The 24,308-nt window shown below is 30.1% G+C and overlaps 1 protein-coding gene across 1 annotated transcript; it reads right to left on the reverse strand.

Annotated features, from left to right (window-relative positions):
• Window positions 1-21,606: 21,606 nt before the first annotated feature.
• Window positions 21,607-22,747, reverse strand: LOC145976058 (vacuolar protein sorting-associated protein 35-like). Its single transcript, XM_083106969.1, has 4 exons — window positions 22,629-22,747; window positions 22,132-22,551; window positions 21,915-22,058; window positions 21,607-21,842 (listed from the first exon to the last, which is right to left on the reverse strand). The coding sequence occupies exons 2-4, from the start codon at window positions 22,543-22,545 to the stop codon at window positions 21,663-21,665; spliced, it is 738 nt and encodes a 245-aa protein (XP_082963095.1). The 5' UTR covers window positions 22,546-22,551; window positions 22,629-22,747; the 3' UTR covers window positions 21,607-21,662.
• Window positions 22,748-24,308: the final 1,561 nt, after the last annotated feature.

Raw genomic sequence — 24,308 nt, forward strand, 5'->3', positions numbered from 1 at the left:
GAGCGTGTTGTGAGCCGATTGGGCCACGTATAGAGATTACAAAGGTGGAGCAGCATTAGCGAGCCAAAAAGAGTCAGTCGTGGTCGAGATCTTCGAGGAACCGTACCTATTGTATAATTAAACATTTTGTAATAAAAGTTTCTGTCTTTAATATCGACCCGCGTACTTCCTACAATTTTAAAGTAAATAAATTTTAAAATAAACATAAATTAATTATTAATTAAACGCGATTGCTATATCACAATTTCATTCATTACTTTAATCTTTTGGTCTTATGATTCGTATATTATATAGCTATATATAATATACGTATATCAGTAGTAATAATACATTGTTGTAGCAAGTAGCGTATGATTTTGGTCTCGTGTAAAAGTCATGTTCACCCACACAATCATTCTCTCTTATAATAAAGTGCGTATTTCGTATCTTTACGAACAATAATTATTATTTTAAACATTATTATTTTCTAAATATAATTTGATTATGAGAGAATACGCAGTAAAACAATCGAATTATAGATGCAAATAATTAACATAACGAAAGGCTCCGTGATGAATTGTTTAATAAATAATCAATTAATCTTAATCAAGAAATTAAAATACTTCTATAATTTAATATTCCGCGCGCGTGTATATTTTATATTACATGAAATATTTCGGCGACGAATTATCAATAATACAGTGTTCGATTTTGTCAGTATAAACAATATTGCGCTATTGTTAATATGTTTCGCGGCTTTATTATCATTCACACGGTGACAATTGAGCAATAAAGTAATAGTGTGAAACGCTTCGCATATTGTCGAATTTTTTTTCTAAACACGATTACGATTAATATCGAATAATTTGATATAATTATTAATAATTAAAAATTAATTAACTTTTGATAAACGATATGAAATAGTATCGCAACGATAAATCTTTATCGAATCGTAATGCTTTATTACCGCGATTAAAAATTGTAACAGGGGATACATAAAAGGAGATAAGAGAATTAATTTTGTTATGATCTTTCGATTATTGATGCTTATTATAATAATTTCCCTAACGATTCTTATTAGAATTAAATAAATTTCGACCAATTAAATTTTAAATTTTCTTATTCGGCAATCACTCATAGAATATTTCAACATGAATTATAATAACAATCTAGTATAAGTCGATCTTGGCGATATAAACAATACCGCGGTAATGTTTTTGACTTACGGACATTCACACAGTATATAACCTTGAGCAGCAAAGTAGTGAGACGTTTCATATATTATCAAATTCTTCCTTTACATAGTCAACCTTGGCGATATAAACAGTACCGCGGTAATGTTTCTGACACGATCATTCGCTCAGTGGCTCTTGAACAGTGAAGTAGTGATGTGAGACGTTTCATATATTATCAAATTCTTTCTCTAAACACGATTGCAAGTGCAACGAGGAACTTTTCGTGAATGAGTGTAAGTGCAACGAGGAATTCAAATGAGTGCAACAAGGATTGGAGTGCCACGAGGAAAAAGTGAAGAAAACAAGGAGGTCTTGAAAATGGATGGATCAATAAGATATGATGTAAGTCATTAATATTTTAATTATTTATCACATTCATTATTTATTATATTGTTACGTCCCCGCATCCCATCCCCCTGGAAGTATTCGGCACCTGTTGAATTTTTTCGGCGGGAAGTACATCGACGGAAGAAGATCATTTCCGCGCGCGTTGTCAAGATATTGTTATAAACAATGACTGTCAGAGAGTCTGAGCCCAGCTGTCAAGCTATGCGGACGCGCGTCTATCTGTGATCCGTTTTACGATTATTCTGAATTCTTATATGTTACTCGTGGTTTATTAAAGTTCTTATACCTTAAACCGCGTTATTATTTACTGCGCGAACGTCAGCGTGTGCCGATCGATTGTGTCGTGCGCGTTCGATATATATCGTTCCGCGAACTCAATAATATATAAATTATTTATCAATAGTATATATTGGTGTATAATAACGATGGTCAGCTGAGTCGAAGAATAGCTATCAAGCTATCCGGACGCGTTTTACATTACGGATCGTTATCGCGAGATTTCCCCTGTTATTATTTATTGTTTGTGTATTCTGTATTTCTAATTAAAGTTCTTAATTTCCGTTAAGAGTGTCTTATTTTACGCGGTCCGTGAGTATCCCATTGTGTTGAACGCGCTTCGATATCTCGAAGTCGCTGCCGCGAACGTAACAATATATTCAAAATATATACATATTTCTCGTTTCGTTTTATTTCTTTGATTGTGATTCAATAGTGATTTTAAATTGTGTAACATATATAATACATATACTTATAAAAAATATTCCATTTTATTTTAAAATAATTAAAACATTTATAAAATGTTTATTAATTAATATTTTCAGATACTTCTCATAATTTGCAAAATATTTCATATTAATATATTTATTTAAATACTTCATATATTAAAAAATAGATATTTCTTATTTATCATTTTTAAAAGTTTATATTTCAGAAATATAAATTATTTTGTAATTACGCAATTTATAACATTAAAATATATCTATTTAAAAGTAAAAATGTAAAAATTAATTCCGCACAATAATTAGTTTTAAAATCAATTATTTGAACATTGCTTTATATAATAGATTTTCTCTTATCTTTTATATTTTTATTTATCGTTTATATTTGCGAGTTAAAATTTATATAGTATATTACAAAATAAATTATATATTATATTATATATAAAATTATATATAATATAACCCTCCCATGGGGTACACCTTGTCGCGGTGGGAGGGCTTAGTACTTGGATGGTGCCTTGAGGTTTATCTTAAATTTTTCTATTTATGATAAATCTCAAGGTGCCTGAATGGGAAGCTAAGTACCCTTTCGCGTCGTCAACATAAACGTTGAATGCTGTCAACGTGCCGCGGACGGCAAGCGCTTCGTTACCGTGTTTTCGCGTTGTAGTATTCTCGCGTCGTCGCGTTTTCGCGGAGCTTTTGGACTTTTTCATATAAAATCCCAATTTCATTTATTGTCACGAGTCTCTACTTCCGATGCCAATTAATTGGGATGTTCGGGTTTGCACACGTTGTTCTGCAACGTATACTCGCGCTTCGTGCTTCGTCAAGTGATTCGGCCCGAATTGATTAGAACTCGATTGATTGCTCGGAATGGTCGTCAATGGGTCCCTTCTCTTTGCTCGTCTACAGCCACACACACTGCGTGTGTTAACCCTGTCGAGGAGTCGAGTGGATTCCCCTAGGCACGATTTTCGCTCGGTAAAAGGGGTTGCCTCCCCATTTTCTAAATTGCTGAATGTTAGCATTTAAAAAATGTGGGTATCCTCTTCTTTTGCCGTCTACCAGCCTGGTGTAGCCATATCCTGCATTGCGGGAAACTTCGTGTTCCGGGCGAAGCACCTGAAATCGTGCTTAGCGGGTCCAGGTTCGGTACGAGATAGGATAATTATGCGCGAAAAAGAGTTGGTGAACTTCATTTTCCTCTATTTCCGTCAATCGTTTCGTCTTCTTTCCGGTTTGGGCTTAGTCCTTGCTCATTGTATCGTTGCATTCCCGACCTGTTGGCTCGAAGCTGATTCTCATAAGTGAAATGGGATTTTCGCTCGTACCGAAACCGGGAGTGCCGTTCAAAGTATACACATATTAAGTATATACATCGCGCGACTAAATAGAAAATTTTTTATCGTACCGAAATAGTGCGGAAACCGTTTAGTATCGCGCGTAAAAGTGCGAAAATAGCGATATAAAAATATCGCTCGTGAGTGCAGGAGTGCCGTTAAGTATCGCGCGTCTAACTGAGAGGAGGAGGAGGCCTAGGAGAGGCATCAGGCACCTGTGAAGCAACTCTATGGTAAATAAATTATCGCTTATATATTATTATTTATTAATTGCGTATGCGCGATTTAAATTAAATAATTAATCGCGTAATTTGATTTTTTATTTACATGACTTAAACAAGAGAAAAATAGAGAAATTTTTACATAAAAACTGTAATTTAAAAGTTTCTACGTTCGAATAGCTTTCAATAGAATTCTTAAATTATTACTTATTAGTAGAAATTTTTTTAAAATTTATAAAATTGTTTATCTGCTTATTATTTATGTGCGTCGGATATAAAATTAAATGTATATAATAATAATTTTTTGACCGTGACTACAATTTGAATCTTCTTTGTATGTTACAGACCAACAAACTATTGTGAGAGGAGGAGGAGGCCTGGGAAAGGCATCTTGCATCGGCGAAGCAACCTGATGGTGAATATTTATTATTTGTATATCAATTGTTATAAATCATACGCATAATAATTCGTTCTTATAATTTAAAGGAATTAAAGAGAAAATTAGAGAGAAAGATTTTTAAATATAAAAATTTCTATTTAAAAAATAATTTCAAAATTTATAAAATCTTTCCATACGTGTTTATATCTGCTTATTATTTTACACACCGGATATGAAATTCCGCACAATAATAATTTTTTGAAATATTGATTGTATTTTGAGCTTTGTTATAAATGAATTTTATTTTTGTATGTTACAGACGTTTTAACGACAACGTAGTTTCGATAACGACAACTTCGCTGCAGCACATCAATGCCACGGTGAGTGACAAAAACTTTTATTTAATTTTAAGGTAACGGTAGAGATTGTAGATAAATCCGTTGCCTTAAAATGGATGAGCTAGAATAGATTAAATTAAATAACTTTTAATAAATTCGTTCGAAATATATTGCATCCATTGCGAAAATATATTGCAGTATTTTAATTATAAAGAAAAAAGATAGAGAAGAGATTATTTTTGTATAGATTTTACCTAATTTATTAAAAATAAAGCACACAAAAAATTTTATCAATTACATCTGATGCTAATTTATTCTTATAACGCGTATTTATCTTATTCACTTATCTTATTCTAATTTCTTATAGCTCATCCATTATAGAATTTGTTGTAGATATTGTTTTTAAACTTAATGTAAAGCCAAATGATTAATTAATGAAATAACTTGTAATATGATAAGTGTTATACACATATTAATTTTATATTTTATTATAAATTATGCATTACTATAAAAATTTATTAATTATATATATTATTATAATATCAATCAATTTTTATTGATAATCTGTACAGAAAATTTTTATATTATAAAAATTTTATATATTATATATTATAGGCTGCTAACAACTAAAGTCAGGATAACTATTTACAATTGGGCAGGATACATATACAGATTAGATTAATAAATACATATTGTGTCATTTCATTTTGCCGGCATTTATTAAAATAAATATAAACTGCAACGAGATAAAAATAAATATAAGCAGTTATAAAATATTAAAATATAGTATTAAAATAAATATACAAGCATTAAGTATATAAATTACAATTGCATCTTTCGAGAGTGATAGTGTTATGTTAAATTCTGTGATACTCGGCATAAATTCTGCCCAATTATAAACGGTTGCTCTTGTTTTATATTTTACCATATGAAATATGGCCGTGTTAGCAGTCTAATACAATATATAGAAATTTGTAATTTGGCTTTATTTCAGTTTAAAAAATGAAATTGAATTGATTTTTAAAAATGCTTTAAAAATAAAATCTAAATTATTAAAATTTTTTTTTCAGGAATATTAAGAAAATTGTACATAATTATTAGTGTTTAAGAAATATCATGAATACATTCTTATGCAAATTACACCAAAAATTACATAATAATAATACACGAAAAATTATCCAAAGTATACGTATAATGATTATATAATAGTAATTCATTAAATTAACATATTGGATTCTATAGTATATATTTTTGAAATATTCATAAAAGAGTAACTGTTTGTATTTTCATATCAGAGAGTCATTAATAAATTCGAAATCTATTTATAAATTCCATATCGCGCGGAACTGAATATTCATGAAATAAATTATGATTACGAAAATACCGTGCTTTTTCCGCGTTCTTTTCGCGTTTTTAGACGAGATTGCCATTTTAATAAAGAATCTTATTGCCGTCCCTCTCAAATAATATTCTCAAATATTGCTAATTAAAAGTAAAAAAATATCGAATAAGAGTATAAAGAGTCGATGTTAAGTTAGCGATTAAGTATTAGCTTCACAAAATTTAACGATTGCTTTCGATGTTATGAAGTTGCGAGTCAATTATTATACGGATTTAATGATTTACTTTCAATTCGATTTATGTATTTACGAATTTCGTATCCGAAATAAATATTCGCAAATTAATAAATTACGGAAATATATCATATTTATTTCCGCATTCTTTCCCTATTCTTAGACGAAATTGCCATTTTAATAAAGGATCTTACCGCTGTTCCTCTCTCGTGAAATAATATTCTTGAATACTGCGCTAATTAAATATAAAAAAATATGGAATAAGAGTGTGAAGATTCGATGTGTTAAGTCAACGATTAAATATTAGCTTTATAAAATTAAACGATCACCTTCGATATTATAGAATCGCGAGTTAATTATTATCAATTTAATAATTTGTTTCTTCGGTCATATTTGTGCATTTACGAATTTCGTATCGGAAAATACTTATAAATAAATCATTACGGTTGCGAAAACACCATGTTTTTCCCGCGTTCTTTTCGCGTTCTTATACGAGATTATCATTTTAATAAAAGAGTTATCGTTGTTCCTTTCGTTAGATAAACGTTAATGAAAGTTGCGTGGCTCGTACCGCCGAGGAGTCGAAACGATTTTCATCATGGAGAATTATTTCTCATCGGTTCTTGTAAGATCCATTCGCGACGTCTAGTTCGGTGCCCTGTTGAAAATTGGGAATTTTTATTGTAAGAATGGAACTAATCCCAGGTTTTCCTGGCAATTTCCGACAGCAATGATTTCGGTAGTCATTCAACGACGAACGCCATGCGCTTCTTTAAAGTCGAATTAATTTAAATAATATATATTTAGATGTGAGAGAAATGCATCTATTCTTTTCTTCGTTAAAAATGTTCTGTCATTATTAGGATTGGAATTATTATTGTCTAATGCCAGAAAGGTTTAATAGTAGATTAAATATGGATATAGCATTGTGTATAAATTTCTATTTTTCAAGTAATTTTATATTATAATTAGTTTTTATTAACTTTTTGGATAAAAATGATTACGAACGAATATATTTTAATAATTATTAATTAATTATCTCATTTGAAAAATTATTTCTAGGTACTGGGGATATTAATATTAGTTTTTAGTTTCTTTTAAGAAACTATTTACAGGTATTGGACATCGCCATTTTAGAATATTAGTTTTTAGATATATACCATTTTATATATATGTATCATAAAATACATGCACAAATTAACGTATCCAAAATATTTTTATAATTTTTATTAATATGATATATTATATATACGCGAAATTATATATGAATGTTACATAAAATGTGCGAATACTTAAAAATTTAGAGAAGAATCGAATGGGTACCCCTATATCAGTAAGATTGATTAAAAGAAAAAAAATGATTAATTTAAACGTTATAAGAATAAGGAATCTAGAGAATCTAGAGAATCTAGAAGATTAATCTAGAATTAATTATATATTTAAAATTATTTTATTTATTTTATTTTGCACACTACTCGAATTGAAATTTTTTAAATCTTGCTGTTATCGGGTTCGATTCGTCTCGCGCGCGCAAACGGTACCCCAAATTATGTGTTCGCACATTTAACACAAACTCCAATGATGCATGTATTTTATTATTTATAAATATAATCGTTCGTAATCACATTTCTATAAAAAAAATCGTTATATCCATTTATTTTTCAATAAAGGAATATATTTCTTAATAATGTAAGAACATGTTTTCTGACGTGAATATCAATTTCGTGAATTGAAGATAATGACAAGGGATAATTGTCGTTGATTTATTACTGAAATCATTGCTATTGGGAATAGTCCGGAAGATCCGGGATTCGTTCCCTCCTACAGTGAAGTTCCCGACGTTCAATGGATCACTTAACTTTTCTTCGCAAATTGATCTTGCGAAATCTGATGTAGAAACAAGATGTTAATATCGTTCTCCATTTTTAAAGTCGCTCCTCTGTTTATCGGATATTACCGGTATGTCATCCGCGTATCAAATGGCGTCGAATTATATTATAAAATTTATGCGCAATCGATTATTTTGAATATTACAGATTTATTTATTCGTTGCGTTTTATCGCGAATTTTAAATCGCGATTTATCTTATAAAAATTCGCACGTAAATCAGTCGATAAATTATATATTCGCAAACATTACAGACCTCAAATTGTCTATCCAAATATCTTCGCCTTTGTGTGATAATAATTATATCGCGCGCGTGTCTATTGAGGGCGCTTCGATTATTATATTATAAAAATTATAGATATCGCGGAATCGGTTATTCCGAATATTATCAATTTATTTATTTGTCTCGTTTTCTTTTATCTTAATTTTAAATCGCAAATGTGTCTTATATTTTAATATTATCTTATAATTTAATCGTTGACTTATATATCGAAGCTTTGTCTATCTTTTCACGTCTTTGAATATTGTTTCTAATAAAAAAGTCCGCGCAAAATGCGCTAGTAGTGCAAATATATTTTTCTACTATTTAAGAAACGATCGATAATTTTTTTAATGACTGTTTTAATCGCGATTATTTACAAATTGCGTGATAATTTGAGTGATAATAATTATGTCGCGCGCGCGTCTATTGATGATTTCGATTATCATATTATACAAATTTTCCATTTTATCTTATTTAGTTAGTCATGCGCGAGATATGTATTTTATTTTCAATCGCGGCGTTCATATAAAATTGCATATTAATCGCAAATAAATCGGATAGTGAATTTTATATTCGCAAATATTACAGACATCGAATGTCTGTCGAAATATATCTTCGCATTTATATGTGACAGCATAATTACATTGCGCGCGTATCTATTGAGGACTTCGCGATTATTATATTATAAAAATTATACATATCGAATATTCCGTGTATTATCAATTAATTTATTCGTCGCGTTTTCCCGTGAATTTTAAATCGCGATTTACCTAACTTAATCGCTGACTTACATCGAAGCTTTGTTTATCTTTCCATCTTTGAATATTGTCGTTAAAGTCTGCGCTAGTAGGGCAAATATTTTTTTCTACTATTTAAAAGACGATTGATGGAATTTTATTAATGACTGTTTTAATCGCGATTGTTTACATTATTTAAATCTTATTAAACTCTACTATTACGTTGATAATTTCAGATATAGTTAAATATGTAGTTAGAGTATTAGAGGGACGTTGATAAAATCATTCGTTCCGTTATTCTCTATTAAACGTGGTGATAACGCGATTTTTTAATTATATATTAATTATATATTAAAATTGTAAAGTTTTAAGATTTATTTTATTTCATTGAATTAATCATGCGCAAGATGTAATATGTATTTTCAATACGCGTTTTCTCAATCGCGACATTTATATAAAATAGCGTATTAATCGCAAATAAATCGCAAATAAATTCGCAAATATTACAGACCTTAAATGTCTATCGAAATATCTATCTTCGCACTTGTGTGTAATAGTAATTATATCGCGCGTGTCTATTAGGGGCTCCGATTATATTATAAAAATTATACATATCATAATCAAATATTTCGAATATTGTCGATTTATTTATTTGTCGCGTCTTCTCGCGAATTATAAATCGTGATTTATCTTCTAAAAATTCGCAAATAAATCAGACAATAAATTCTATATTCGCAAATATTATAGATCTCAAATGTCTCGAAATATCTTCGTATTTGTTTGATAATAATTATGTCGCGCTGTCTATTGGCGGTTTCGATTATCGTATTACAAAAATTATGCATATGGTAATCGAATATTACTAATATTATCGATTTATTTATTCGTTACCGTTTTTTCGCGAATTTTAAATCGTTATTTATCTTGTATTATGCGCCAATAATGCAAATACTTTCTTCTACAATCGAAAAAACGATCGATAATTTTATTAATGACTCTTTTGATCACGATTATATATATTTACGTTACATAAAACTTACTAAATTCTATTATTGCATATTAATTATTAATAATGAATATCGCATAATTCACCAACGCTAATCAATCTTGTTTTGACTATGTAGAAATTTTTAATAAATTTTATATTATACGTATATTTTGGATACTTTCGTGTAATTCTTTGTAATAAATTAAAACTATTTTTAAGAAATTAAATTGAATTTATTTTTAAAAATATTTTAAAAATGAAATTTAAATTATCGAAATTATTTTCAAGAAGATTAAACAAATTGCATAATTGTAGATGTTCAAGATACTTTTTAACATGTTATATTTTATTTAGAAATTAAAAATATATAAATATATAATTTACATATATATATGATATATAACATTAAGTCCAAATGTTAATGCTGTCAATATCAAATTATTTATGTTATTAAACATTTAAATAAATCGAATCCAGTTATTTGATATTGATAACATTATAAATTGTATATTGTAAATTGTATTTTGTAAATTGTAAATAGTTATAATTGTATATTAATTATAATCTAATATTGATATTTTTAATTATTGACATAAATGTGTATAAAATACAATTATAACTATAATTTAATGATATGCTTTCCGTTAGATTTATCTATTTATGAATTCCATATCGCGCGGAACTGAATATCGTATTCGTAAAATAAATTAATAAATTATGATTGCGAAAATACCGTGCTTTTTCCGCGTTCTTTTCGCGTTCTTATACAAGATTACCGTTTTAGCAAAAGAATTTTATCTATCTCTCTCGTCAGATAATATTCCTGAACATTGCGCTAATTAAATATAAAGAAATATGGAATAAGAGTGTGAAGATTCGATGTGATAAGTCAACGATTAAATATTAGCTTCACAAAATTTATCGCGGTCACCTTTGCTATTATAGAATCGCGAGTTAATTATTATGAATTTAATAATTTGTTTCTTCGGTTATATTTGTGTATTTACGAATTTCGTATCGGAAAATATTTATAAATAAATTAATAAATTACGGTTGCGAAAAAATTACGGTGTTTTTCCCGCGTTCTTTTCGCGTTCTTAGACGAGATTGTCGTTGTTCCTTTCGTTATATAAACGTTAATGAAAGTTGCGTGGCTCGTACCGCCGAGGAGTCGAAACGATTTTCATTATGGAGAATTATTTCTCATCGGTTCTTATAAGATCCATTCGCGACGTTTAGTTCGGTGCCATGTTAAAAATTGGGGATTTTTATTGTAAGATCCCACAATGGCTCTTATGTGGCACGCGCATTTAATGCGTTGAACGCACATTGCGTCGTCGATGCCGTCAACGTGTCGCGAACGGCGACATTTCGTTACCGTGTTTCCGCGTTGTAGTATTCTCGCGTCGTCGCGTTTTCGCGCTTCCGCGTTGAACTTTTTGTATAAAAATCCCAATTTCATTATTGTCACGAGTCTCTACTTCCGATGCCAATTAACTGGGATGTTCGGGTTTGCACACGTTGCTCTGCAACGTACACTCGCGCTTCGTGCTTCGTCAAATGATTTGGCCCGAATTGATTAGAACTCGATCGATTGCTCGGAATGGTCGTCAATGGGTCCCTTCTCTTTGCTCGTCTACAGCCACACGCACTGCGTGTGTTAACCCTGTCGAGGAGTCGAGTGGATTCCCCTAGGCACGATTTTCGCTCGGTAAAAGGGGTTGCCTCCCCATTTTCTAAATTGCTGAATGTTAGCATTTAAAAAATGTGGGTATCCTCTTCTTTTGCCGTCTACCAGCCTGGTGTAGCCATATCCTGCATTGCGGGAAACTTCGTGTTCCGGGCGAAGCACCTGAAATCGTGCTTAGCGGGTCCAGGTTCGATACGAGATAGGATAATTATGCGCGAAAAAGAGTTGGTGAACTTCATTTTCCTCTATTTCCGTCAATCGTTTCGTCTTCTTTCCGGTTTGGACTTAATCCTTGCTCGTTGTATCGTTGCGTTCCCGACCTATTGGTTCGAAGCTGATTCTTGTAAGTGAAATGGGATTTTCGCTCGTACCGAAACCGGGAGTGCCATCTAAAGTATATACATATTAAGTATATACACATCGCGTGATCAAATATAAAATTTTTAATCGCTCTTATACAAGATTACCGTTTTAACAAAAGAATTTTATCGCTGTCCCTCTGCAATTGAGTATTTTGAATATTATCGATTTATTTATTCGTCGCGTTTTATCACGAATTCAAAAGCGCGATTTATCTTATAAAAATTCGGATGTAATTCGGTCGGTGAATTGTATATTCGCAAACATTACAGACCTCAAATGATTGTCGAGATATTTTCGATTTTCTATATTTATGTGATAATAATTATATCGCGCTCGTGTCTGTTGAGAGCTTCGATTATTATATTATAAAAGATATACATATCGCAATCAGATATTCCGAATATTATCGATTTATTTAGTCGTCGCGTTTTCTCGGGAATTTTAAATCGCGATTTATCTTAATATTATCTTATAATTTAATCGTTGATTTATACGTCGAAACTTTGTCTGTCTTTCCACGTCTTTGAATATTACCTTTTATAGTCTGCGCTAGTAGTGCAAATATTTTTTTTACTATTTAAAAAGATGATGGATAATTTTATTAATGATTAATCGCGATTATTTAAATCATTATATAAATCTTATTAAACTCTACTAATACATCGATAGTTAAAGATATAGTTAGATAGTTAAATTATTAGAGAGGGACTTTGGTAAAATCATTCGTTTCGTTATTCTCTATTAAACCGTGGCGAACAACGTCATTTTTTAATTATATTTAAAATTGTAGGATTCATTTTATTTCATTTAACTAATCATGCGCGAATTGAATTTATTTTTAAAAATGTTTTAAAAATGAAATTTAAATTATCAAAATTACTTTCAAGAATATTAAACAAATTGCATAATTATAAATGTTCAAGATATATTTTAACATGTTATATTTTATTTAAAAAATTAAAAATATATCATATATATGTGTAAATTAATATATAGCTATAATATTAAGTCCAAATGTTAATGCTGTCAATGTCAAATTATTTATGTTATTAAACATTTGAATAAATCAATTACATTTATTTGATATTGATAACATAAATTGTATTTTGTAAATTGTAATTTGTAATTAGTAAATTGTGTTTTGTAAATTGTAAATAGTTATAATTGTATATTAATCATAATATTGATATTTTTAATTATTGACACATAAATGTGTATAAAATACAATTATAACTATAATTATATTATATGAAATTGTATTTACGATTGTAAATTACGTAAATACATTCTTATGTAAATTACACAAAAATTATCGAAAGTACGTATAATGATGATATAATAGTAATTTCATTAAATTAACATATTTGATTCTATAGTATATATTTTTGAAATACTCATAAAAGAGTAACTGTTTATATTTTTATATCAAAGAGTCATTAATAAATTCGGAAAATTTTTATATAAAATGTAAAAATTCGGTGCTAAATTAATGATCAGATATAAGCTTTACAAAATTTGACGAACGCCTTCGTTATAGAATCGCGAGTCAAATTATTATAAATTTAATGATATGCTTTCCGTTAAATTTATCTATTTATGAATTCCATATCGCGCGTAACTAAATAATCGTAAAATAAATTAATAAATTATGATTGTGAAAATACCGTGCTCTTTCCGCGTTCTTTTTGCATTTTCCAACGAGATTGAATTAATAAAAGATCTTATCGCTGTCTCTATCGTCAGATAATATTGCTAAATATTGTTAATTAAATATAAAGAAATATGGAATAAGAATGTGAAGATTCGATATGATAAGTCAACGATTATTACGAAATATTAGCTTCACAAAATTTAACGATCACCTTCGATATTATAGAATCGCGAGTTAATTATTATGAATTTAATAATTTGTTTCTTCAGTTATATTTGTGTATTTACGAATTGCGTATCGGAAAATATTTATAAATAAATTATAAATTACAGTTGCGAAAACACCGTGTTTTTCCCGCGTTCTTTTCGCGTTCTTTTCGCGTTCTTATACGAGATTATCATTTTAATAAAAGAGTTATCGTTGTTCCTTTCGTTAGATAAACGTTAATGAAAGTTGCGTACTATAAGATATGTATACAGGATGTCTGATAACTTTTTGTAGTCCCGAAGTGTGAAGGTAGATTGGCTCAAATTAAGAAGGAAGGTGCTCTGTTTTGCAATATTAGTAATAAAAATTAATTTAAAAAAATCGGCCAATTTGGGTGAGGCAACGAGAGTCGTCCGATTGTAACCTTATACTAGGCGCGCGACGGAGAGTGGGGAAGGAGTGGTGAGTTCGGGCAAATTGTTTAATAAATAATCAATTTTAATTAATAAATTAAAATACTTCTATAATTTAATATTCCGCGTTAATGTACATTTTATAATATATAAAATATTTTGGCAACGAATTATTGATAACACGGTGTTCTACTTTGGCAATATAAAATATAAACAGTAGCGCGCTATGTTCCGGCTTTGTCTTTGACTCTCGAGTAATAAGGTAGTGGTGAGAAACGTTTCGTATTGTATTGTAATTTTTTTACTAAATACGATTACGATTAGTATCGAAACATAATTTGCTTTAAATATTAATATAAATTAATTAATTAAAAATTAATTCACGACATGAAACTGTATCGCAACTATAAATCTTTATCGAATCGCAATCATTCATTACCGTGATTAAAAATTGAAACAAAATATACATAAAAGGGGATAAGAGACTTAGGCCGGTATTCATAGTCCGATCTTATATTTAAGATTATCTTAAGTCTGGTCCGAGGGTGACTTAAGACCTCATTCAACCAATCAAATGGCTGCGTAGCATTTCAAGCTCGAACTTAAGACTATCTCAAATATAAGATCGGACTATGAATACCGGCCTTAATTATGTTATGAACTTTCGATCATTGATGCTTATTATATTTCATTAACAATATTAGAATTAATTATATTTCGACCAATACCTTAAATTTTAACAATCCTTGTTAATTAAACAATGTACAATTTAATCGAGAATCGATTAAATGATAGGAATCCAAAATGTTAAATAATTGCTTCGATCGTTGCGATCTTTACGGACAATAATTATTATTTCAATACCTGGAGTCACAAATATATTTCATCCGTGTTACTTTATCGTTCTACTTGAAAATCTAAAAATAATTTGAATTATGAGAGAATACAAAGTAAAACAATCGAATTATAGATGCAAATAAATAGCATAACGAAAGGCTCCATGATAAATTACTAAAAAATAATCAATTTAAATCAATAAATTAAAATACTTTTATAATTTAATATTCCGCGCACGAATATTTTATATTACAGAGAATATTTCGGCACGAGAGAATTATCAATAACATCGTGTTCGACCTTGATAAACAGTATCACGCTATTGTTAATACGTTACACGGCTTTATTATCATTCGCACAGTACCTTGAGCAATAAAGTAGTGACGTTTCATATATTATCAAATTCTTCCTTTACATAGTCGACCCTGGCGATATAAACAGTACCGCGGTAATGTTCTTGACTTACGATCATTCGCTCAGTGGCTCTTGAGCAGTGAAGTAGTGATGTGAGACGTTTCATATATTATCAAATTCTTTCTCTAAACACAATTGCAAGTGCAACGAGGAACTTTTCGTGAATAAGTGTAAGTGCAACGAGGATTAAAGTGCCACGAGAAAATAGCGAAGGAAGCAAAAGAAAAAAGGAGGTTTTGGAAGTGGATGGATCAATAAGATATGATGTAAGTCATTAATATAAATTATTTATCACATTCATTATTTATTATATTGTTGCGTCCCCGCGTCCCGTCCCGCTGAATGTATTCGTTACCCGTTGAATTCTTTCGAAGAAGATCGTTTTCGCGCGCGTTGTCAAGATATTGTTATAAACAACGACTGTCAGAGAGTCTAAGCCCAGCTGTCAAATTGTGTGGACGCGCGTCTATTTGTGATCCGTTTTACGATTATTCTGAATTCTTGTATGTTACTCGCGATTTATTAAAATTCTTGTGCACCTTAAATCGCGTTATTATTTACGAGTGTACGAGCGTCAGCGTATGCTAAGTATTTTGCCGATTGTGTCGCGCGCGTTCGATATATATCGCGTTCGATATATACCGCGTTCCGCGGACGCAACAATATATACATTATTTATCAATAATATATATATTCAAAATATACATATTTCTCGTTTCGTTTTATTTCTTTGATTGTGATTTAATAGTGATTTTAAATTGTATAACATATATAATACATAAACTTATAAAAAATATTCCATTTTATTTTAAAATAATTAAAACATTTATAAAATTTTTTATTAATTAATATTTTCAGATACTTTTATGTTTTATAAAACATTTCAAATTAATATATTTATTTAAATATTTCATATATAAAAAAATAGAAATTTTTTTATTTATCATATTTTTAAAAGTTTATATCTAAGAAATATAAATTATTTTGTAATTACGCAATTTATAATATTAAGATATATCTATTTAAAAGTAAAAATGTAAAAATTAATTGCGCGCAATAATTAGGTTTAAAATCAATTATTTTGAACATTGCTTTGTATAATAGATGTTCTCTTATCCTTTATATTTTTATTTATCATTCATATTTGCGAATTTAAATTTATGTACTATATTACAAAATAAATTTCAAATTATGTATTATATTATATATAAAATTATATATAATATAACCCTCCCATGGGGTACACCTTGTCGCGGTGGGAGGGCTTAGTACTTGGATGGTGCCTTGAAGTTTATCTTAAATTTTTCTATTTATGATAAATCTTAAGGTGCCTGAATGGGAAGCTAAGTACCCTTTCGCGTCGTCGATACCGTCAACGTGCCGCGGACGGCAAGCGCTTCGTTACCGCGTTTTCGCGGTGTAGTATTCTCGCGTCGTCGCGTTTTCGCGCTTCCGCGTTGGACTTTTCGTATAAAAATCCCAATTTCCTTATTGTCACGAGTCTCTACTTCCGATGCCAACTAACTGGGATGTTTCGAGTTTGCACACGTTGCTATGCAACGTACACTCTTGCTTCGTGCTTCGTCAAGTGATTCGGCCCGAATTAGTTAGAACTCGATCGATTGCTCGGAATGGTCGTCAATGGGTCCCTTCTCTTTGCTCGTCTACAGCCACACGCACTGCGTGTGTTAACCCTGTCGAGGAGTCGAGTGGATTCCCCTAGGCACGATTTTCGCTCGGTAAAAGGGGTTGCCTCCCCATTTTCTAAATTGCTGAATGTTAGCATTTAAAAAATGTGGGTATCCTCTTCTTTTGCCGTCTACCAGCCTGGTGTAGCCATATCCTGCATTGCGGGAAACTTCGTGTTCCGGGCGAAGCACCTGAAATCGTGCTTAGCGGGTCCAGGTTCGATACGAGATAGGATAATTATGCGCGAAAAAGAGCTGGTGAACTTCATTTTCCTCTATTTCCGTCAATCGTTTCGTCTTCTTTCCGGTTTGGGCTTAGTCCTTGCTCGTTGTATCGTTGCAATCCCGACCGGTGACTCGAAGTTGATTCTCGTAAGTGAAATGGGATTTTCGCTCGTACCGAAACCGGGAGTGTCGGTGAAAGTATATATATATTAAATATATACATCGCGCGACCAAATTTTAATCGTACCGAAATAGTGCGGGAGTGCCGTTCAGTATCGCGCGTAAAATAACGAAAATAGCGATATAAAAATATCGCTCGTGAGTGCGGGAGTGTCGTTAAAAGTATCGCGCGTCAACAACATGAGAGGAGGAGGAGGCCTGGGAGAGGCATCTTGCATCGGCGGAGCAACCTGATGGTGAGTATCTATTATTTGTATATCAATTGTTATAAATCGTTATAAATGAACAATAATTCGATCTTATTATTTAAATGAATTAAAAAGAAAATTAGAGAGAAAGATCTTTATAAAAATTATATAAAACTTTCTATTTAAAAAACAGTTTCAAAAATTTATAAAATTTTTGCACACGTGTTTATCTCTGCTTATTATTTTACACATCGGATATAAAATTCCGCACGATACAAATTTTTTGAAATATTGATTTTATTTTGAGCATTGTTGTAAATGAATTTTATATTTGTATATTACAGACAACGTAGCTTCGATAACTCCGCTGTTGCGCATCAGTGCCGGTGAGTGAAAAAAACTTTTATTTAATTTTAAGGTAACGGTTTCGTAGAGATTGTAGATGTAGATGTAGATGTAGATGTAGATGTAGATGTAGATGTAGATTGTAGATAAATCCGTTGCCTTAAAATGGATGAGCTAGAATAAATTAAGTTAAATAAATTTTAATAACTTCTTTTTCGAAATGCTTTGCATCTATTGCGAAAATATATTGAAGTATTAATTAAAAAAAAGAAGATCAAGTAAAGATTTTGTCTAATTTATTAAATAAAGAACACGTATTAATAATTTTATCAATTTTATCAATTTCTGATACTACTTTATTTTTATAACGCGCATTTATCTTATTCTAATTTCTTAGCTCATCCATCGTAGAATTTATTTATAGATATTAGTTTTAAATTTTACTTTAACTTAATATAAAGCCAAATGATTAATTCATTAAATAACTTGTAACATGATAATAAATGACTTACTATATGACCGTGTTAGCAGTCTAATATAATATATAGAAATTTGTAGTAATTTGGCTTTATTTTAAAGTTAAAATAAAAAGCTATATTCAAATATTTAACGAACGATCGTAAAATCGAACGATCGTTACGGTGAGCGTGAAATATTTACGCTCATTTGTCGATAATTAACCGGCAAAAGAAGGAGTGTTTATCTCCTCTTTCGATCTCTGATTAGAGATCAAGCGAGAAAGTGGCCAGGATCAACGAAAGGTAGGGTCAACTGGCCTGAAGAAAAGCTCGCACGCGATTAGGGCATTGATTAAAATATATATGATTAGAGATAGGCTCCCTAAATCTCGAATAATTTTAATCAGGAAGTAGGGTTGTTAGGGCTCATAGGATTGTTAAGATCATAGGGTTGTTAGGACTCATAGGGTTGTTAAGATCATTATTTCTTTCAATTCTTTTAATATTCCAATAATCCTAGAAATCCTGGAAATTAAAATTATTTAAAAAAATTTAATTGAATTTATTTTTAAAATTGTTGTAAAAATAAATATAACATGTTAAAAATAAAAATAAAAATATTTTAAAAATAAAATTTAAATTATCAAAATTTTCAGGAATATTAAAGAAATTGCATAATTATTAATGTTTAAGAAATATCTTAACATGTTATATTTTATTTAAAAAATATATTAAAAATATATGTGGATTAAGTTGAATAATATTAAATCCAAATGTTAATGCTGTCAATATCAAATTATTTATGTTATTAAACATTTGAATAAATTGAATATATTTATTTCATATTGATAGCATCATAAACTTGTAAATTGTAAATAGTTATAATTGTATATTAATTATAATCTAATATTGATATTATAATTGGAAATACAATACAATTGTGCATTTTCAATATATATTTTTTCAATCGCGACATTTATATAAAATTGTGTATTAATCGCAAATAAATCGGCACTTGTAGGTGTTAGTAATTATATCGCGTGTCTATTAAGGGCTTCGATTATTATATTATAAAAATTATCCCAATGCATATCCCAATCGAATATTCCGAATATTGTCGATTTATTTATTCGTCGTGTTTTCTTGCAAATTTTAATTAATTTGATTTATTTTGTAATTTAATCTTTGATTTACATCGAAGCTTGCTCTATCTTTATGCATTTTGAATATTTCTTTTAGATAGTCTGCACAAAATGCACCAATAATACAATTACTTTCTTTTACAATGGAAGAAACGATAAATTTTATTAATGATTCTTTTTGATCATGATTATTTAGGTTTATATAAAACTAATTAAATTCGTTATTTATATAAAACTAATTAAATTCTATTATTGTATGTCGATTATTAATAATATATATCGCGTAATTAATCATCACTAATCATAGTCTCGTCTGATCCATGTAGAAATTCTTAGTAAATTTTATATTATACATCTACTTTAGAGACACTTCCGTATAATTCGCGGGTGTGTCGTGTAAGAGACTTCGGAACTCTTTTGACGATACGTCATCTCGCTTGCTCTTATTCGTTCTCGCTCTCGCTTTCAATGGTATCGAAAACTTTTTTTTCGTTATGTATAATAATTTATAACTTTAAATATCCATAAAATAAAAACTTTTATATTTTATTTCATCTTTTTGAAAGTAATTAAAATAAATTAATGAAATTTTTGCGTTTAAAATGACATCAAACATGATATAATTCGGATAATTGTTCCTTATTGTTAGATAAGTAAAAAATTGTATCTGATAGAAAATTATTCGAATGAGAAATGTTGGATTTATGTGATTAATTTTTAGTTTTTTTAGTTTTTAGCAAGAATCTCGTTGACTCTAAAATTATGTTCAATAACATAAACTAGTAGAAATATAAAGAAATTTAGTTTCAATATATTTAATGTTATATTTATTTTTAAAAGAGTTATAGATGTTGCGTATCAAATATGTAGTGTTCACGTGACATCTCCTGGAAATGGTCTATAATTGTCTTTCTTCTAAGATCGTTTAGTAAATAAAATTCAATTTATTGAATTTTATATAATTTATCTTTTCTGTTTTCTATCGACAATAATATTCACGAGAAAATATCCTACACACGTATATTACACAAACTTATTTCATTAATAGCTCTCATTAATAGCATCTCATTAATATTGATATTTATAATATATACTTGAATGTGGAAAAGAAATCGCGCAGCTAACAAAGTATATTTTAATTACGTCTATATGCGGGATGTTATTTCTGAGCTATAAATTGTGGATGTAGCACGGACATGAACCAAAACCGACTGTTTTATCGGCACCTAAAAGTGGATGTGGCCATGTAGTTCCAGGCGGCGTAAAATGGATGCACGCGCCGCTAGTGTACAACGTAGAAAAAGCGTCCCATGAAAAATGGCAGCGTGGCCCCTCTCAGGCTTCTCTCTGCTTTATCACTATGGATGATGCAGGTATTAGCAATGATGAGGATCTGAGATGCCCTAGCAGAATCATATGACAAATGGGTACAAACATATCCATTTTTTATTATTTTGTAGAGCACTTAAACATTATAAAGCTAAAATCAAAATATTGTTCAGAGAATTGATTTAGTTCAAAGTTATCCATTTAAATTCTTTTAAAATTTTAATAGAATTTTATTTTTAGCATATATATAATTCAATATATACATTTATCCAAGTAAGAAATTGTACAATATTGATCTGAATTATAACAATCACAATTAATTACTTCCGAGAACTAATAAGTCACTGTTTATTATATATATAATTTGTAATCCTGTTTTTAATAAAGATAAAGATTAAAAATTAAGTTAAAGATAAAAATTAAAAATTGGATACTAATTAATGCTAATTTGTTGATACTATCGACCTATAATATTCTAAAAATCTTTTATTTACAAAATTACAATACGCCAATTCTATGCAATTAAAGAACAAGGCCTTGATAAGAAAGTCCATCAGAGTCTGCTGATTCCATTCTATTTCTTAAATGTTCCAATGTATTTGCCAAATGTTTTTGTATTTGATCAGTTTCCTCACTTGCTTCTAAATTAGGAAGCTCTTCTCTAATTTTCGCAATCACTTGATTCAATATTTGCACAGTCACCTAAAAAATAATCAAATTAAAAAGGGCAACTTACATAAAAAATAAATTGACATACTATTCTGTGAATCTTACAGCAGTATTTCCTTTCTCGTAGAAGTAAATGTAATGATTCAGCAGTTCTACATACAATTGCACTTGCACCGACGTATCCATGCATTGGCTCGCTATCCTAATACCTTTTTTCAAGCAATCTAATACTTTACCACCTTCTTGCATCTGAAATTATATTTCTCATGTAATTTATCTCTCAAATAATCGAGACTATAAATCGATGTATATTTTTATGTACCTCTTTTCCACCTGTAGCTAAAGATTTTCCTGACCAAAATATATGTGAACAAGTAGCGACTCCTCTACACTGATCAGGCTTTCTCAATAATTTACTAGCATACAAAGCGCATTGATTACGCACAGGTTCTGCGTTTTCTTCACCAAAACAGCTCATTTGTTCAAACGTAGCAATGATCAAAGTGATCGCCGCAAGCTGTGCCTTTGAATCGCTTATTTCATCCTCATATATTGAAAATGCTTGACTCATAAATTCATAAGCTACCATCTCAAAATTATCAAAACGGATTTCGCCGATTGCTATTGCACCTTGCAGAAATAGTCTCAAAGGTAATTCAGCTAATTCAGCCTTCATCAGTGCAGTGATAGTCGTATGACAGAATTGAAAAATTTTTTGACATTTTTTTTGCCACATTTCATCCTGAAAAAAAAAAGACAATGTAATGTCAGTTGATATAGTTATGACAATGATCTCATTTTAGATATAGAATTACAAACCTGATCTTTCAATGCTTTATATGTAAAGGCCAATTGATAACTTTGAAAGACAGCGGAGTTGTCGTTATCGAAGTTACGGAGTTGTTGTTATCGAAGTTACGGAGTTGTCGTTATTGAAACTACGTTTGTAACATGCAAATATAAAATTCATTTATAACACAGCTCAAAATATAATCAATATTTCAGAAAATTATTATTGTGCGGAATTTCATATCCGGTGTGTAAAATAATAAGCAGATATAAACACGTGGGAAGATTTTATAAATTTTAAAATTACTTTTTAAATAGAAATTTTTATATATGATTTTTATAAAAATCTTTCTCTCTAATTTTCTCTTTAATTCCTTTAAATTATAAGAACGAATTATTGTGCGTACGATTTATAACAATTGATATACAAATAATAAATATTCACCATCAGGTTGCTTCGCCGATGCAAGATGCCTCTCCCAGGCCTCCTCCTCCTCTCACAATAGTTCATTGATCTGTAACATACAAAGAAGATTCCAATTGTAGTTACGGTCAAAAAATTAATATTTCAAAAAATTATTATTATATGCATTTAATTTTATATCCGACGCATATAATAATAACCAGATAAACAATTTTATAAATTTTGAAAAAGATTCTACTATTAACTAATAATTTAATATTTCTATTAATAAGTTTATAATTATAATTCTATTAATAAATTATAATTATTTTTAATAAGTTTAATGATTTAATAATTCTATTAAAAGCTATTCGAAAGTAAAAACTTTTAGATTACAGTTTTCATGTAGAAATTTCTCGCTTTTTCTCTTGTTTAAGTCATGTAAATAAAAAGTTAAATTACGCGATTAATTACTTAATTTAAATCTCGCGTACGCAATTAATAAATAATTATATATAAGCGATAATTTATTTACCATAGAGTTGCTTTACCGGTGCCTGATGTCTCTCCCAGGCCTCCTCCTTCTCTGATGTTGTTAACGCGCGATACTTTCAACGGCACTCCCGCACTCACGAGCGATATTTTTATATCGCTATTTTCGCTATTTTACGCGCGATACTTAACGGTGTCCGCACTATTTCGATGCGATTAAAAATTTTATATTTGATCGCGCGTGTATATACTTAATATGTATATACTTTGATCAGCACTCCCGGTTTCGGTACGAGCGAAAATCCCATTTCACTTACGAGAATCAGCTTTGAGTCAATAGGTCGGGAATGCAACGATACAACGAGCAAGGACTAGGCCCAAACCGGAAAGAAGACGAAACGATTGACGGAAATAGAGGAAAATGAAGTTCACCAGCTCTTTTTCGCGCATAATTATCCTATCTCGTATCGAACCTGGACCCGCTAAGCACGATTTCAGGTGACCCGCACGGATGCTATATCACTAGCGCAGTACACAAGGCTGGTAGACGGTAGAAGAAGAGGATACCCACATTTTTTAAATGCTAACATTCAGCAATTTAGAAAATGGGGAGGCAACTCCTTTTACCGAGCGAAAATCGTGCCTAGGGGAATCCACTCGACTCCTCGACAGGGTTAACACACGCAGTGCGTGTGGCTGTAGACGAGCAAAGAAAAGGGACCCATTAACGACCATTCCGAACAATCGATCGAGTCCTAGACAATTCGGGCCGAATCACTTGACGAAGTAGAGCGTGACCATCACTAAGCCGATCG

The sequence above is a fragment of the Camponotus vicinus genome, unplaced genomic scaffold (assembly GCF_025532165.1).
Source record: "Camponotus vicinus isolate PSW18456_S1 unplaced genomic scaffold, iyCamVici1.0 SCAF_8, whole genome shotgun sequence".
NCBI lineage: Eukaryota > Metazoa > Arthropoda > Insecta > Hymenoptera > Formicidae > Camponotus > Camponotus vicinus.

Bases quoted from the DNA above. Each gene is read 5' to 3' on its own strand.
- LOC145976058 (XM_083106969.1), bottom strand. From the start codon at position 22,545: ATGTGGCAAAAAAAATGTCAAAAAATTTTTCAATTCTGTCATACGACT. The intron at 22,059-22,131 runs GTACATAAAAAT...ATATAATTTCAG, and splicing joins TAGCTACAGGTGGAAAAGAG to ATGCAAGAAGGTGGTAAAGT. The intron at 21,843-21,914 runs GTAAGATTCACA...ATTATTTTTTAG, and splicing joins ACGAGAAAGGAAATACTGCT to GTGACTGTGCAAATATTGAA.